The 18,040-nt window shown below is 51.5% G+C and overlaps 1 protein-coding gene across 1 annotated transcript; it reads left to right on the forward strand.

The window, feature by feature from the left end:
- The first annotated feature begins 6,697 nt into the window (after positions 1-6,697).
- On the forward strand, positions 6,698-17,387 carry LOC100904133 (uncharacterized). The gene is made up of 10 exons (XM_003743296.2): positions 6,698-6,799; positions 8,858-8,928; positions 10,673-10,963; positions 11,112-11,307; positions 11,924-12,067; positions 12,344-12,610; positions 13,911-14,084; positions 14,581-14,755; positions 15,520-15,629; positions 17,168-17,387. Exons 2-10 carry the CDS (start codon positions 8,862-8,864, stop codon positions 17,331-17,333), a joined length of 1,590 nt encoding a protein of 529 aa, XP_003743344.1. The 5' UTR covers positions 6,698-6,799; positions 8,858-8,861; the 3' UTR covers positions 17,334-17,387.
- The last annotated feature ends 653 nt before the right edge of the window (positions 17,388-18,040 follow it).

An 18,040-nucleotide genomic window follows, 5' to 3' on the forward strand; every position in this document is an offset into this window, starting at 1 on the left:
CACATACATAGATCTGATTACCTGACGCGGCGGGAAGTTTCCGTACTTAAGTACGTTGTTCCTGGGTCCAATTAGCTTTCGAGAAAGCGCTTGATCGTCGGGAAACACGCGACCCAAAAGAGCCCAGGAACCTAAGAAACCTAATTTCACCTAAGTACCGTGCCAAGATCCGTGGCACTACAAAGTCGAACGGCCTGCTGATCAATTGCCAGTCTAGGCGATCGCTCGAACACCTCGCCGTAGCGCATCTGACTGCAGTCTCTATTCTCGATCACCCTACCAGCGATCTGGAAGGCCTAGCTTGAGGAATACATACTTTCTGGGCTGGACCACACTGCTCACAATCAGCGTGCCGAGCTTACCGATCAGGAAATAATTCAGCGGACTAAATTTGGCAGGCAGCAGAGGTCGAACCCTTGCGAGCCTACCGCGCAGAGGCCAACCCTCAGATATCGTTCTGATCTGAAGACGTCACTAGATGGTTCATTCGGGAGAATGAGACGAAAACTCCGATAAAGCGCGTCCGTTCCACCGCAAATCTCTAGAGGGCCGCGATCAATCTCCGTTCTCAATTGAGAACCGGGGAATGAGAGAGAAGCGCCACAATTTTCAGAAATGCGTCACACATCCCGCACACAACTTGAGGCTACGCTTCCCTCCGATGCGAACATTCTATGGGACGTGGATGAATGAAGAAGTATTCTACCCACAAACAGAGCTACATACTTGCTAGCAGCGGCCACAATACGAGAGACATTGCCCCTTTGAATGTTAAGCTCGACGGATACACAACCGGTAGGATTAGTCCTTCGAGGAGGAGCATCCGCTCACGGGACTCGTTCTATTAAAACTCGATCCAGTGGCGCCTTCCGAACTTCCGTGGAATGCTTCGCGACCGAATTAGGTGTCCGGCCGCTTTATCGCGACCATGGGCCTCATTTCGTCTGCTTTTTCTTCATGAGCCGAATATTCAATACTTTTGCGATGTTTGATCTGCATTGATCACCATTCGGAATCCGAATCCATTGGATTTTGTCGATCCCGCGAATTTCTGCGGCTTCCGAATGGCATTGTTCAAGGGAAAAGTCGGACCCTCCATATCAGAAACTCTTGGCTGGATTCAAGACTCTCATGTTCCGGCATCGGGATTTCATGAAGCATGGAGAATACGGAAGAACGGTCCACAGGGTGGCGTATCGAAGCAGCGGGCAAGGGTATCGTATTCGACACAATGTAGTTTAGAGTACGTGAAGGAGGCTCGAGGCCTCGGAAGGCCGTGTACCAGTGAACAGACGGAATACGATCACTGTATGCTTTGAAATTTGATGAGATCAAGGGAAGTATTCACACTGCTTCGGAATTGTGGAGCCTGAAGTGAAGTTCTGAGTTATAGGAAAGCTTTTCAAATTGGGAACATAGGTACTCAAGTCGCAAGGATATCAGTAAATGAAGAACTCTCAGGAACGAGCAATGCGTTTCTCAATCGGGGGAAGGGGAAAGGGTCTCGCAGGAAATGTGCCCCTTTTCGGAAATCGTTTCGGCGACCAACTTCAGAGAGCTGGATCTCCGGAACGGTTGGTCTCCGAGCGACGATCGAAGGCGCGTTGGGAAGCTGAGTCTGTGAGCTTTCATTTGCGCTAGTCAGATCGGGAAAGGGATCACTTGGGGCGGAGATATATGACGATTTTCACAGATCGAAAACTATATCGACGACTTCGCTGATCTTGCTTTTGCGGACTTTTTTCCGCGAAAAAAGACTATGTGCGAAGTTTCAGAGTGGCTGCTCAACTGTAAGTATAATTAAGTACCCGAAAACCCTCTTTTCGTTGAGTAAGCCCGATTGGATTCTACCACCATTCGGCTTGCGGAGGTTTCCACCTAGAGAACTGTTGGTCGTACGGAGCCGAAGAAAGTCGCTGTGTAGCCGAGGAACCACCGCCATGATGCAATCACATGAGCATGGGTAGACCGCGGACTCGGGCTCAGCCGCAGCATCGGACCCTAGCGCGATAAGGAATTTCCCACTACGCAGAGGAGTCAAGGTATCATGGACACCACTTATCCGAGGCTCACAGAAACTAGCCCACTGATGAGCATTCCGAAGCCCTGCTTCGGATGCTTAACCGGAATCCATGAGTCAGTCGCCAGATATCTGGAATGATCTCACCGGGGTACTCTGACGCCTCTTCATACCGTCCTCTAAATGGAGCCTCCGCAAGCCGAATGGTGGTAGAATCCAATTATTCAATGAAAGAAGGGTTTTCGGGTACTTAAACATACTTACAGTTGAGCAGCCACTCTGAAACTTCGCACACAGTCTTTTTTCGCGGAAAACAATCCGCAGAAGAAAAATCAGCGATTTTGTCGATATAGTTTTCGATTTACAAAAATCATCATATATCTCCGTCCCGAGTGATCGTTTTTTCGATATGACTAGCGCCTTCGATCGTCGCTCTGCGACCAACCGTTCCGGAGATACAGCTCTCTGAACTTGGTCGCCAAAGCGACTTCCAAAAAAAGGCACATTTCCTGCGAGACCCTTTTTCATCCGCTCGTACCTCAGTTTCACTTATGTCATGCCGATCTCAGACCCCGACGGCAAACCTAACGCGAAACATCAGCTCATCAGCGAATCTTTCGAGAACCACGCGTTCGGATCGCTCACCGCGAGCTGACCGGAGCTTTCTAGCTCGGTAAAGAATATAACGGCTCGATATCACGGTGACTCGATTCAGTTTCGCTTTCTTCCTCACGAAAACCGCAACATTCCTGAGCCCGTCACTCGGATTGTTCCGAGGGCTGGTCTCTTGAGTTCCTGGGAGGATTTTAGGTGGGCTACTGACTTTCTGGAGCTTTCCGACGAGAACGATTCGAACATCCTTCGGTCGATGTGTCTTTTTTCGTCTCAGGTAACCCGAATCGAGACTTGCTCGACTTTCACGATAGCGATCCCTTGAAGCTCCCGACTGCGTGGAATCCTCGGTCCGGGGAGAGTTTCTCTCCTCCGAAATTTACATCGAGGCTCGAGTTTTCAGCCGGCATCATCTAGGGATGGTCTCGACTGCTGGATGCGGCGGTTCCCATCTATACAGACAAGCCTCCAGCTCTCAGCTTAGTCTCGGGGGACGGCCGAGGATCGGTCGACGGAATAGTCTCGTTCAGGTCTCGAGCGGAGAAGGCTAGATGCACTCTTCCGTAGCGTGGAATAAGATCTCAATTCAACACCGCGGATTCCGCGCGGAAAGCTCCTCGCCTATTGTTGGCGGCGATGTGGCCTTGTAGCGGAGCGCGCGCGGCTCTGTGTTTTCTGCGACTGCTGGACAAAGGAAGGGAAACTCGCTCTCGTCATGCCTCTTTGCGAAAGAAAACCTAGGGAGGTTTGTCCTTGCGCGTCTCCGTAGCCCTCCACTTCTGTCTGATGGGGAGAGAACGACGTTTTCCGGTGACATAAAGAGATACTTCCGTCCCTGTAGAATTCAGAGTTTGTTAGCTCGAGCTCGAACGCGTTGTCTCGAACTTTTCGGAATCCCCGCAGATCATTCCGAAAGTTCTCCCTAGTACGGAGAATGCAACGCTTCAACCCATCCGCGAGGTAAATCCCTCCAGTGGGAACCTCGAGCATCAGGAGATGCATTATCGAAGAGTGTTGTGAAACCCTGGTACTTGTACCGTTGAGATATCCGTCTGATCCTGCTGGGACCATCATTGTACAAATAAGTCCGCTTAGAAATCAAACGGAAACGGGGCTGTACGACGCGTATGACTCGAACGGCGGATCTAACGAAATTTCACTATTACTTTCACGAATATGTGCGCACGCTCGATGGACAAACAAGTCGGGTGGTTCTAGGAACGCGAAGACGTGACGGCTTCCTATCATTCCAGATAATGACTCACTGATTTCGTAAAATTCTGACGTGCCGATCTTGATGTGACCTTAACCTAGCGATCCATCTATTCCAGCCGCCAACTTCGTGCTTGACTCACTCTTAACTTGCCGGAGCATCTGTCGCTCATATACGATGTGTGAGTTCCGAGTCCATATCGAAACTCAATTTTCTCGACCAAGGCTCAATACGGAATGAGTAGATTCTGAAAGATTGCTCTCCCCGGCGATTCATTTCCGCTGCGAAAGCGAATGCCGAACCGACCGCGTTTCGTCCTTCCGTGGCCGTAATATATGTCGGCGAGCTTATTGCGATCAAACCACGACAAGGCGCAAGAGTCCCGTTTTGTCCGGATGAACGTCTGACGGAACGGGCTGGACCTGGACAATGTTCCGCATTCGAGTTTTCTGCTCTCCTCCGCAACAAGAGCAGCGCCTATCTGCTCCATCCGCGATGGCGATACGAAGGCGAGATGGAACCTTCCTGCTACCACTCTCGAATGCTTTAGCTCGAAGCTGGATGCGCATCCAAAACGGCGTCAAGGTCAAGGATGACATTGAGATCCATTCTTTAATTCAGAGGTTAGGAGCGTTTGCCGCTCGGATAGATCGCAGAAAATAGAAAAACAATCACACCCGGAGAGCTCCGTCCAGGGAATGTTTCCATTCGATAGTTCTGTGTCCACCGAGCTGAAACCCCGGATACCATCGTTTTCTTTCGGAGCATAGATTCCCTCCAGCAAAAAATGAATAGCGTTCGGAAACGACAACTCCTTCTCGGGAGGGGGATTCGATCTGTTGACGTTTCGAAATGCTGATCATTGCAAGATGAATTGAGTCTCTCTTTTTTGGCAAAAACTCCATAGAATTGGGAAAATCCTACTCGGACAATGTTCCGATGAGCTCCATCTCATCGGATATGTTTCATAATGTGAGATTGAATCATCGCAAGCTGCTTTCCACTTCTCGCTGGTCGCGGGCGAGCAATAAATCGAGAAGTGATTTATGAAACACCTTCAGAGAAGTCCTCTCTTAACAGACCCGTTGCTGCGAAGACGATAACCGCAAAGAGGCATCGAGTAGGCGTTGACTCTGATTCTGTGCCGAGCCTCGCCATCCACCTTGTGTTCGACTTACGACTTTGGAGAGGGGGCAATGAAAGTGGCCTCATTGTCCACTCCGATTATTGAATTGTTTGACATGCGTCTTTGCTGAGAAGCCAGAGCATTCCATCAAGGAATCGGGAGCACTGCAATGAGTAGCCCATCTGATTCTCCCCGAGATTGGATTTCAGATTATTCTGTTTTCGGAAGGAACTTATTTCAAATTATCCTGGCAATCCGATGCCTTTCCGGCTTTCGGCCCAAGACCTCCTTTGGGGACGTGAATTCAGAAGTTGGTAACTTTGTTAGCTGATCGACACATCACTTTGAAGTTCCTCACTCCAAAGCGGAGCAATTCAACTTGTGCTTGTTCCGTGAAGAGGTATATCCTAGCCGGAAGCGGGAGGTTACCTCGGGTGAGAGTGCGGCTCTCACAGCACTGCAAAGAGATATTCGATTAGAGCATCAGATTCGATAACTCAACGAGAGCACAGGGAGGCACTATAAAATCACTTGACCGGAGGAAAATCCACCGAATCTCATGTCGAGTAGAAACGGCAATGCAAAAACATCCGGGCAATCCAGAGACCTCGTAGGGGGATCTCCAACAAGAAGCCGATCCCGATTCTTGCAAGCTCTGTTAGATCTCCGAGTGAACATCAGACAGCCTTGAGCCAAGTCGGTGTGTTAATTCTATCCAAAGCTGCCTTATTTCCTGCAGGGAACGAACAACAGAATATCCAGCCGCATTGCATTTCATCCGTCAAAGGCCAGGAACTCTGCTGGGGTACATAAGCGTCCCTGAAGTCCTGGGGAGACAAACTCGCTGAGGCAATATCAAACAGGGAGGAAATTCGCGTAGGTACAGATCACGGATAATTATCATAGAAACCCCTCGAGTTTGAATCTGGCACCACGGCTCGGGGGAGATGATCAACGAATGAGCTCAAAAAAGCTCAGAAGCACCCGGGTTCGATTCCGAGCAAGACGATTGCGGAGTCGCGGGGCAAGGTTCTCCCGGGATCATATCGCGATTTCGCATGATCGAACAGATTCCGAAGGATCGCTTGAGCTCACCGGCGAGACTCTGGGAGGGTTTTTCGCATAGAATGAACTGGATTGTCGAAGCGTAGATCCGAATACTCGGAATTAACGTATCACAAACAGGCAGCTCCACTCGGAACTGACGTGATCGCAGATGCGATTGAATGTCTTTCAATCGGAAGTCATTTTCCTCGATGTTCTGCTGTCTCGGCGCTAATACAATGTGCCATCAATCATCACTGTTGTGACGACTCCAGCAATGTGTTCGGGAGTCGACGCCAATGCACAGAGAAGCTCAATGGAGCCACGAATTAAGAGAGAAGAATTTCGATGATTTCGAGGCCTCCTTCGCATCTCTCGTAGCTCCAGGAGGGCGAGAGGGGATTTCCATAAAGAAGGATCGGCGCAAGCCTGACATATTCACGTAAGATTACAACTCTGGCGTACTTCTGGATCACAGTGTTCTCTCCGAAGCTCGAGGAAAAATCGGGAGCGTGGGATAGTCCCTCAAGAAGGATATCGAAAGTAGTTTTCTCTCTTCTATTGACGGTGAAGACCTTGCTCCGCTTGCCTCACGCTCCTCAGAAACATCCCTCCCTTTCTGCAGCATCCCGACCAACAGTCGGCTCTATAAAACGTCGACGCTACCCGCGCCGTCTTCCCCGCCACCGGTTGCGACGTTGGAGCGGACCCCGATCCGGACATATCGGCTAAAAGACGGCGCAGAGCATCGCCCAGTGAATACCCGACCGCAAATTTGACAAGGGTGCGTGTGTGAGTTCGTTCGCTCGTTCTTCCGTCGGTCCGCTGTGGGCATCGGAGCAAGTGTAGCCCATCGCCTCAGGTTATTTGATTATTCTTGTCGGTCGCCGACTGGCTCGCTCGCTCGCTAGCTGGTAGGCTCGATTGGTTATTTTTCTTGCCTGATACGAATCTGCGTCATTATCACTGCAGCCTTCGTGGCTGCCATCATCAAGCTGCAACCGGTGGAAGTTCCACTGGTGACTTGTCGTCGTGGAGCAGGTGTTGAGCGGGCAACGTATGACGTCCGAAGGCCCGTGCACAGTGAGCAGGGCTGCAAACGTGCGAAGGAACGCCAGGGAGAGGAGCGTTAGTCTTTGGCGAATCTCCGTCGTGCAGACATGACTACGAGTGATTTACGCCGTGTAGGCTCACTTCATTCATCAGTCAGGACGGCTCTGGAAGCTCACACCTGGAGCTGCTCCTCGTTGAGTCGTCCATCCGTCCTTCGAGTCATCTATCCATCGTTCCCGCCTGTCCGGTGTGGGTAGCGGCAAATTCATGGGTTCTCCTGTTCCCGCATAGTTGCGGCCCTAATCTACGGGGAGTTCTCGACGAGCTTCCTAGTTGCGTCCTAAGCTCAGGCTCCCTCGTCGGAGCGAGGGAGTGCTCAAGCCTCGTGCAGCGGATCCTCGAAGTGGAAGCTCGAAGAGACTCTCGTCCACAAACAGAGGGCATTTTCCGTGGTCTCAGCAAGGTTCGGAACAATGTCGATCGTAGGGACGGCCGTTAGGCGCTGTGGATCAGAAGAACTCCGCCAGGAGAAAATTCGGGAGCCCCTGAAGAGATATCAGACTTCGATGCGGAGTGAAACGCCGAACCACTAGCATTGTGCTCCGGATTCATCGGGTACAACGATGTTTCTGTAGCACCTTGCTAATGGTGCTTATCGCGGGCGAGTTAGAAAACAGACAACAAGAAACTCCCGGTGCGTGAGGCGCGATGCCGCTCTGGTGGAGAATACTAGAAGAAAACTGGCTAAAAAATATATATAAACTAGACACGTCCGTTGGCCACACGCGGAAGACATCAGACTTCCAGCTGTTGTCGGCGCCACGCGGAGCGGTTGAAACAAATCTTTGGCGAGAGGATTACAAAACCGACGGTTCGGGTTTTCGCGGCAGCATCAGCAGAACCGACAACACCACCACCACCGACAACAACAACGACTGAATGGTGCCTTCGTTAGACGCAACTTGTCCAGCAGACGCCTTGCGAATCTCCGTGCGGGATCCGAGAACATCGATCCACGATGCTGTCCGAGTACAGCCAGAATTATTATGGAGAGAGCGGGCGACGCTCCTATTCTCGGGGAGTCGGGACCGATGTTAAGAGCCTCGCGGGCAAGTCCCGAACCGTTTCGAGACTCTGAAAACAGAAGACTCCCGATTCTGGAGACTTTGGATGGTGAAATCTCGAGATAACTCCGGCTTCGAGAGATTCGAATACTTGACCAGCAATCGATTGCGGTCCAGAATCGGTACATTGAGCGGGAAAGCCTCGCAGAAGGATTTCGCAAGTTTTTTTTCCGGATCGCGCACTGAAGACTAACGCTAGCTGAGAGCGAAAGTTTGGCCATCCGAAACGGTTCTCAACGAGACGACTGCCACCAGGTGATGACCCGACCTTTCGTTTCACGTAATTAAGCTCACCGTCAGAGCGCTCGAGGCTGAACCGATTTATGGTATTGGATGATGGATTCGTTGAGCCCATGAATACATTGAACTCCTCCACTAAGAATCCAACGCCAGGTAGACAGACGCTTCCGGGCCGCAGTAATTCCTAACAGTGTGACGTAGGTGTTGATCCATCAGAGCCATTCAATTTTTTTCCGAGCAACAGGCTCCTCCGGTGCTTGGCTGGTCGAAGTCGTGTGGGAGAAAGACTCCAATCATTCTATTCGAATTTCGGATTCTCGAGACCGAGAAGGAGATCGGTGGCCTCTGTATGCAATCGAAAGCATGATTGAAACTGACAGGGCCCGGAAAAAGTAATTTTCCTGAACGACTCGAATCTCTTGCAGGACGATGCGGGTTTCCCTCGCAGTTCTCGTGCTACTCGTGGGGCTGGTCGGACTTTCCGTTCAACAGAGAGGTGAGTGGATATTTTCCGTTCGCTAGAATTTTTCTGTAGCGCTTTTTTAATCGCTTGATTCGACCTTCCTGGATTTGATCCTGACCTCGCTCGGTTCTCGAATGAGATTTTCCTGCTGGGGATACTCTTGATTACTGCCTGTCTCAAGCCTCCAGAGGGAGCTCGATCTGCATGGGCTTCAATCGCATACTAGATCTCTGTGAGCGCAGGGAGAGACTGTACCGCATTTCCGGAGAGAACGATACGAATAGTACGTACATAGCATTTTATCGAATGGAAAATGCGCCTTCGGTCGGAGGACTTCTGCGGAGCCAGCGGAAGATCCACTCTGGTTGAGAACTTGAGAGTGGCTCTCGTAGGAGAGTCATGAGGATTCGTCATTGAAGCGCGAGTCGTTAAGGAGCGATCGATGGTCCCGTGACCAGGACAGCGATGATGGAGCGATCCGATGGTTGAGGAGAGAAATACGTTTCGCTCGCCGAAGACCAGCGCTTAATCAAATGTCGTGGAGGCCCCGGTACGAGGACGCGATCGAGCGCGAAACATGACTGCTTTCGCATTATCAGTCGTGGAATAATGATCTCCGACGACCCTCGAAACGAACGAAGTCTTCCCGCCACAACGATGGAAAGAATTATTGATTATTCGTGGTAGGCGAGCCATCGAATGCGAAGTGGTTCAAGGTTGTTCAGTAGATCCAACTGCCCGGATATGACATTCAGGTGATTCTCGCAAAAAGCGGTGCGCTGACCACGAAACCGTGCCCAGCAATGTTTCAAAATCATGACGCGTTCCAAGTGCACAGGTACCTACTAGTATGCTGTCCAAAAAATATCCAACAATATATTCCGATGAGCAAGATTTTCGTCTTCACGATAAGGAGCCTCGACAGCATCAGTGTCTTCTTGTCATCCTTCCTGCCGTTGTAACGCACGCCTTTTTTATGGCGCTTCATCGAAGCCGAGCCGGTTCAGATAACGGAACCGGTCGCGGTTGAGCATAGTCGAAGACTTCTCCCTCCAGACAGCGATTCCCGACATTTTCGAGCGTTCGATTTTGACAAATATTCGGAGAGGCCGGCGATCGTTCAGATCTATGTAATTTGGAGGAGAGATTATCCACTGACTGGAAACCTGGAGTATGGACTCTCCTCTGGGACTCTGAATTTTCCGAGGGGAGGGGCAAGAATATTCCACTCATAGTTATCATTGGAATATTTCAGTCCCGCCACGGCGCCGAAAAAACGCGGCAGAAATCCGTTGCTGCTGCGGCGACTCTTGTAATGTGTATACCACTAAATGAGGCAATAGCACTGATTGTTCGCGGATGTCAAGCGACCTGTGCGGCGCCACCCCGTGCGGGGCGGGGACCGTCCCAAACACGAGAAGCCGACCCGACTGCACCGGAAAGCTGATTTGCGGTCGATTCTCCATGTGTTCAGTTTTTCTCGAAATGCGGTTTAGCGCGCAGCTTGACGACTTTTCCCTGACGGATTGACGAAAGTCGCTTGACGAGAGCGACTTGACGAAAGTCGATGCTTCGACACAATCGAGACGACGGCGACCGGGTGTGCCTTCCTGATGTTGGCACGTCCTCTCAAGTGGGTGGACAAAGGCGAACACAAAAACTAAACCGAGCCGTTGTCTGTACGTCTGCCCGTGGGATTGAATGAATCGTACTCTCCCACATCCCGGAGGCTACCTATCTCTCCCTGCCTCTTCTTACTAATGACTTTTCTCGGCAGGTGGAGGACGACGTCAACCGGCGTCCCGACAACCGGATAGCGCTGCGAAGCCTTCGAGACAGAGCGCTGCTGATGACTCCGATGGGGACGATAACAGCGGAGACGACGAAGGATTCGAATGCCCCAAACCTGACGGTCTATACGCCGACCCGGAAAACTGTAGACGCTTCTACATCTGTGCTGGGAACCATCCCTACTCGAACGCGTGTCCGCCTTCGCTGTACTTCGACGATGTTCGGAAATTCTGCACTTTCAAAGATTCCGAACTCAAGTGCGGCCCAGTTGAGGAATGTGAGTTCCCGGCTCGCCCCGCATTTCTTTCGCAAGCGAATCCGAAATTGAAATCGAAGACTAATGATATTCGCGGGAGCACGTTCAGCGGAAGCAGCATCTGATCGGGAATTCCAAGGATAAGGAGTCTCACTGCTTGAACTTCCAGCCGAAACCGAAGCTCCCATTGAAGATTCCGGGCCGAAGGCGACGAAATGCGACACCGCGAAGTGTATCCTCCCAGACTGCTTCTGTTCCCCCGACGGAACTCTGATCCCTGGAGAATTGGAGCCGAAAGAGACTCCGCAGATGATAGTGATGTCGTTCGATGGAGCCCTCAACGGAATGAACTACGCTCAGTACAAGTGCGTGTCCTGTGCCATTAGTTACCTCCTCAGATATTCTCGACAAGGAGCAAAGTTCGGAGGAGAGTGTACATTTCTAGATAGGCGAAGCGCAGTTCGAGAGAGACTTCACCCGAACTCGATAATCTCGTCTACGTAATGATTCTTTTCGGTCGGGGTCCTCTCGTTGATTCGCATGAGCCAGCTCGCGAGACGGTTTTCGTACGATTTTTTTATTGCCGAGGGAGTGAGCAAGAATCCGGGACCTGAGGATGAGAAGGTAAACTTCGATAATTGATTGGTGGCGAGTTTGACAAAGCACGTGGGAGAATGCAGTTTCGAGCTCCCACACGATGAATCATCGACAATCGATCATCGCGTCCTCCAGGACTTTTGCAAACTTTGTAGTATCATCCCCCGAATGCACCTTGAGACGCTCTTCAGCGAAGCGAGCTATGTGTCCGGAAAGGGCAACCTCCAGTTTTTTCTTCGGGATTTTTTATAAAATTGAAAAAAGACTTCAGAATTCTGCCGGGGGATATCGGAACACGCTACAGCAGGAAAATGAGCGAGGGCTTCGTCAGATATCCGGAGGAAAGAGACGGTCAGCGGCGAGACTGACGTCGTTCCATTGCAGGACTTTGTTGAGCAAGGACAACCGCAAGAATCCCAATGGCTGTCCCATCCACGCAACGTTCTTCCTCAGTCACGAATACACGAGTTACTTCTATGTGCAGAAAATGTATGCCGATGGTCACGAAATGGGTTCCCTCTCGGTCAGGTGAGTTCAAAACTGGAGATCCCTGCCATGTCTCGCAGCGAAACGGAAGGATCTCACTGACTAAAGAGTTGCTTTGACCGAGCGTCCTCGTCAGCGAAGTCTCAGGAGGACGCTCCGAGATCGTTGTGGTGATGACGCTCTCTAGTCGGATGAGTCCCTGATCGTCGTCACTCTGCCGATGGTCGTCCTTCCTACTCTTTTTCGTAGGCTCGTCGATCCGTCTGTTCGACGGATCATAAGGCTGATCATTCACTGAGTCACGAATTCCACTTGCAGTCATCGTCAACCCGAAACATTCTGGCAGAGCGCCAGCTTCGCCAACTGGACTGAGGAGATCGGTGGTCAACGGGAGATCATTTCGAAATTTGGTAACGTCAGCAAGGACGCCATTCTTGGCTTCCGTGCACCTTTCATCAAGCCTGGAGGGAACAATATGATGAACATGGCCTATGAAAATGGCTTCGCGTACGATTCCTCTTACGCCGTACCCACATCGCACATACCCACGTGGCCGTACACGCTCGATCATCTCCCTCCTCATAGGTGAGGCGAACGATTCGGTGCGATGCATCGGTCTATATTTCAGGAGATGCGCAGCGAATTTCTCCGAGCTCGCTTATTCATGACAGTCAACGTCCGAGCCTATCCGAGGCGTGCGACTCGCGTCGGAGTAGCCGAATCCGCAGATTTCAGAAGCAAAAGCTGCTTACTACGCGGAAAACGAAACATGCGTAGAACGTTGAGATTTTCGAGAGCTTCCATTCCGAATGCCACCGTCGAGCGCGGAACGTTCTGCAGAAACGCGAGACGGAATTCGGAAACGGGGTTCTGCGTGACGCTGTCGTAATGTAAGGAGGGAGAGAACCCGAATGAAAAATTCAGAATTTATGCGTGACCTGATTCGTGGAGTTGAGAGCTCTTCTCTGCGACACGTACCATAACATGCAATCAGATACAAGCCAGCGGCGGATGGGAAATCCAATGTATCCTTGCGGGAAATGACGGAGCGAATCCGCGCTCTCCATGGTCACGGATTTACATTCGAATGCGCCTCAGAAGAGAAACAACTCACCTTTCCGCTCCCAGTCTGGGAAATCTCGGCCCAAGAATAGTCTCTGTCTTCCGAATATCCCTTCCCCCCGTATCAGGAGCACGCTCCGTAAGGAGAGATAAATATTCGCGCTGCGCCATACGCGAGCTCGAATCGATACAGAAAACGTAACTCACGGCCCTTCATCTCAATGAGGGATTGCATCGGGAATACGCGGAGGGATGAGGGACTTCGACTTCGAGAAAAGAGTCACCGAGGTCGATCGAATCTACTCTATGGACGACGAAACTTTGATCTCAGCGGGGAAACAAACCGACGTAACGGATCCAGTACTGAATCGAACATGCATATATAAGACCCCGCGGGACACAGTACAGCGGTAAAGAGAGTCGTTGACGTCCGTCAGATCCCTCAAGGGGGAGGACAAACTGCGATTCTTGCTTTATCGAGACGACATTTTCGAGGTCGAGAGGCGAGCTCGAGTCGTTTGTTTGTAAGAGATATCGCTCCAAAAAGGAGGTCTGTGCTTCTCGACTAGCCTGCAGCGAGCCAGCGAGTGGCCTCATTCTTCTCGTCTGCGAGGAGGAGCGACCCATGTGCAAAGCGAGCGACCCGAACTCGATCAACGAGACTCGTAGACGATCTTCCGGGGCGTCCTCGCACTTTTTCTCCTCGAATTCTTCGCTTCCAGCCGATGTCTCCCCAAATCGCGTTATCGCGGGAGCAGATGAGGTGGACTAAATTTCTTCGAATGGAATTATTCAGATTGCTCAATCGCTGTCCTCTTTCAAGGTGCTTGAACGGCAAGTGTGCCACGAGAGCTTTCCCCGGGCTTTGGGAAATGCCTTTGAACACTCTCCACACCGAGGAAGGAGTTGGCGGTCACTGCGTGCTGGCCGATCAATGTGTTTTCCCATCGGACGACGCGGAAGAGGTGTTCGAGTTCCTCAAGGAGAACTTCTTCAGGTACCGAGTATTTAGATACCTCTTTCATGTACATAGGTAGACCAGCGGTGACTTCTCAGTCACCACACTCTACACGAGACATCCTCGCTGCTTCGCCTTGCCTATATAGCTCGTGATCGAACAATGGGACATCAGGTAGTTTGTGCTGCCGTTCCATCTGCATTATCCTTCCTAAATCGATCCCGAGCATATCGGTGGATCTTCAAAAAATCGGTCGTGGAACCATCATTCGGGTACGAGAATGTGATCCTGCATTATCCCTCCAATTCTGACGCGACCCGGAGCAGTCTTCGACGAATTCCCGCAGAACTTCCCCAGATCAACAGAAGTCGACCCCAAAACACACGAGCCGCGGCCGACCCCGTCGCTGAGCTCGAATTTTGCTCGACTTGCGTCCGATGTCGTCCGGAACACCTGTAGGGCGCGAGACGCGCTCTTCAGACCGCCCCTCGCGTTCCCCTCATGACGCTAACGTTCCCTCGCTTCTGTCTTTCAGACACTATAACAGCAACCGCGCGCCGTTGGGGCTCTTCTTCCACGTCAATTGGTTCACCGATAAGACAAAAGTCAAGGCGGTGGCGAAATTCGTTGATTACATCATCGACAACCATAACGACGCCTACTTCGTCACTATGCAGCAGGCGCTTCTGTGGATGAGAACACCGAAGAAGGTGCGTACATAAGCCCAGAGACCGAGCCCAACCTCTAATGGTTGTCTTCCTCTCCATCCGCGACTACGTTCGACGTAGCGTATTCGGCGTGGTCTCGCTGAGACGCATGTACATCATTACTCAATACGATGACCAGCTTCCGAACAGATGGCAGAACGTCCGGAAGCTCTCCGTGCCGGGATTACGAGAGCCATCCGGGAGCGAGTGTCACGTGCGAGGGCTGCCCCGATGAAGGGGAGCCACTGGAACGACGGAGTCACAAAAGCGAGCAACCGAGCAAATATGTACTCAGAAACGCTTGAGGGTCTCTGGCACGATTCGTTGGACAGTCGCTCTGGTGGGAGAACAAACAACAGATTGTTTTGCGGTGACCTCCACCAGGTAGAGCCAGCTTGTGTGAATAAGGGAGCACAGCTGATCGCTGATCAAAAAGAAAAACATGCGCATCCGCCCAGCTGAGGCTTTCGCAATTCTGCGGGAGGAAGCAAGAGTCGAGGCCAGTCGTTCGTCTGCTCAATGACTGTCTTCAGGACCATCTACACCTGTGAATAGATGTAGAGCGGGATTGTGGTTCGCTAGGAACGATCGAAAGGCATTCCTACCTTCAATCAGAAATTTTGTTTAGACTTACAGGCAGCGGTCAGATTCGCTTGATTGTCCCCGAGATGATTCGATAGTTTCTGAGCTCTTCGGAGCGGATGGAGGAAAGAAAAATACCGTCCCCTCCTCCCGACCCCCGAAGTAAAGTGAGCTTCTCTTTCCAGATCAACGAGCTCCGCGATTTCGCTCCCTGGCAGTGCGAGAAGAGGACGCCCGCCTGCAACATCGCGACAACGTGTGCTGTTCCGTTCGAATCTCGCAGAGGAGAGCTCAGGTGAGTTCCGTGTTTCGCATTCAGGATAAATTCACCCGCAGAGTGTCGAGAACAATCGAGCCTTCCGACATGTGAAGCTCCTGGAATTCCCGAACTGTCCAACGGCTTTCCGGAAGAATACGTTTCAATGGAAAGGAGCGAGTCGATCCTTGGTGCTAACACAGAGCTTCCTCGCTTCCTCCAATCGGCTCAGACGTTTTTGTTGGTCCAGTCTCCCCCTCGAAGTTATTGCTGTTTGCCGAAATTCTTTCGTTGGGGCTTACGACTATCGTTCAAACTCTAATCTTCACTGGACGAAGTCTCATTTTAGCCATGCTAGATCAAACACTCAAAAACTAATGAGGGTGTCCCTCGAGGCTGTGCTCGGGAAGAATCGACGTCGAGAATTTCCGAGAGACCAGACACGATTCGTCGAGTATTCAAGCTGCTTGCTGGGATTTCCCTCGACCATTTCCCGGCTCTGTCACTCGGAATCGATGGATCTCATCGTCGCACATCGGCTCGGATTGGAGAAGGCTTCCTCGTTTGGAGCCCGATCGTAACCGATCAGTCGTGGTCGAGCCACAGGCGTGCTTCCCCATGGTACCGCCCGGGGCAGTCAAGGGAAATTTTCATTTTTCGGACGCGATCAACCAAAATGCCGCCCCCTGTCCGAATATTTTTCGCGGGAAATTTCGGAAATTTTCACAAAAATACCCGCTTTTCTGAATGTCGATCTCGAAAATGCCGTCCCCCGAAAGTGCCGCCCGGGGCGAACCGCCCCCCCCGGAGCACGCTACTGGGTCGAGCGTCTTATTTTTCCCAAGGACTTCAGGCTCGCCCTTGTGTGGCGATTTCACCTAATGTTGTCCCATCCTCCCATCCCATCCTGAATGGCTCAATGGGGTACCCGGACTATTCCTCGGCGACCGAGTGCAGTGGAAACCTCCATGAGCATACCCGACGACCCTTTCCAAACAACTAAGGTCCCCGGAAACTTGTGAAAAACCATCTGCTCTTTGAGGACGGTCATTCGGAGTGTCGAGTACATGAGCGTAACGAGGAAGTGGTCCTACAGGAATCGGAATCGATTCCGCGAATCATACGTCGAGAGGAACAGCCGAAGCTCTTTCGAAAATCCAATTCAGATGTCGAGTTTCTACGCGTAATGACTGCGTACTCCGCCTTTCTCCGACCGGAGATACTGACGCTTGTCTTGCCAGAGTCGCTATGCACAGAATGTATTGGCCGGTCGGCTCCTCCTCTCTCCTGGGTTTTGTTCGGACATCACTGAAGATTCTCCGTCGTTTCTCGCGATTGATCTCCATAGCGACTACTCGGCTTGTAAGGCCCAAACATTGCAAAAGCTCCAATCTTCCTCGAATTAGTACGCCAGGAAAACCGGAATCCCCGAAGATTGGAGCCCTGCCCGGGGAAACTTCACGATGAGCTCATGGCTTCCACCTGCGGGGAGAATGCGCTCTCCGTCAGAGGAGATATCTGGCTCGAGTTCCTCCTCCCGGTCCACCTCAGGCCTCACCGATTTTCTTCGATTGCAGATATATGGAAACCTGCACCGCATGTCCTGTGAAATATCCTTGGCTCGGAAACTACGAGGGAGGCCACGAAGGCAGAAACCTCATCGACATTCTCGAAGAGCAGAAAGAGAAAGACCTCGAAGACGAAGCTTCGGCATCTGCGGGTGGGAGCACGCGGAGGAAGTAGTAGATAGAGCTTTCAGACCACCGCCTCCTCCTTGGCAACCGATGACGGTTATCATCGTACCGCAAGCCACTTCGCTTTTTGTACATTGATCCATTCCATCATGAGGATGACGTTTCATATACACACACCGAGACTTGACGCCTGGAGCAGAGTGGAGGATACTCATCATTGCCATCGATATAAGAATAAATCTGAGACTTTTGTCCGCAATCGCGCAGCCTCTTCAACTCCTGAGTGAAGCCGCTTCTGTTTATCTAGGCCGAACGCCTCGATCAGTGCACAGATCGCGTGACTCCGACATCGGGACTTCTTTCGGAAGTAGATCGACAGCTAAGCCTCTTTGCTCACCTTAAAACCCTCATGGTCGAGTCAGGTCTCCTCACAAAAAGAACCTCCTCGGAGTCCATAATAATTATGCGCAATCGACTGAGCTGCTATTCATTTGAGTGCGCCGACAGGAGACGTCGTTCCGAAAGAAATCCTCCTTCTTCAATCTCGCTTGCTCGAAGACTGGTAGATCAGGAGGTTCTGGGTGTATTGTTCCGAGCTCATCTGCGAGTTTGTCAAAGTGAGACAGCTCACTCTGTCCGCGAGCGCTGGGATTTTTCGGCGCGCGTAGACATCGGAGAACGAGCAAACGGCTGGCTGCTCGTATCGGCGCGCCGCGCCGGTCTGGTGAGTGGGTCTTATGCAAATCGAAAACGGAT

This window comes from Galendromus occidentalis, unplaced genomic scaffold (genome assembly GCF_000255335.2).
Source record: "Galendromus occidentalis unplaced genomic scaffold, Mocc_1.1 scf7180000077442, whole genome shotgun sequence".
Taxonomy (NCBI): Eukaryota; Metazoa; Arthropoda; class Arachnida; order Mesostigmata; family Phytoseiidae; genus Galendromus; species Galendromus occidentalis.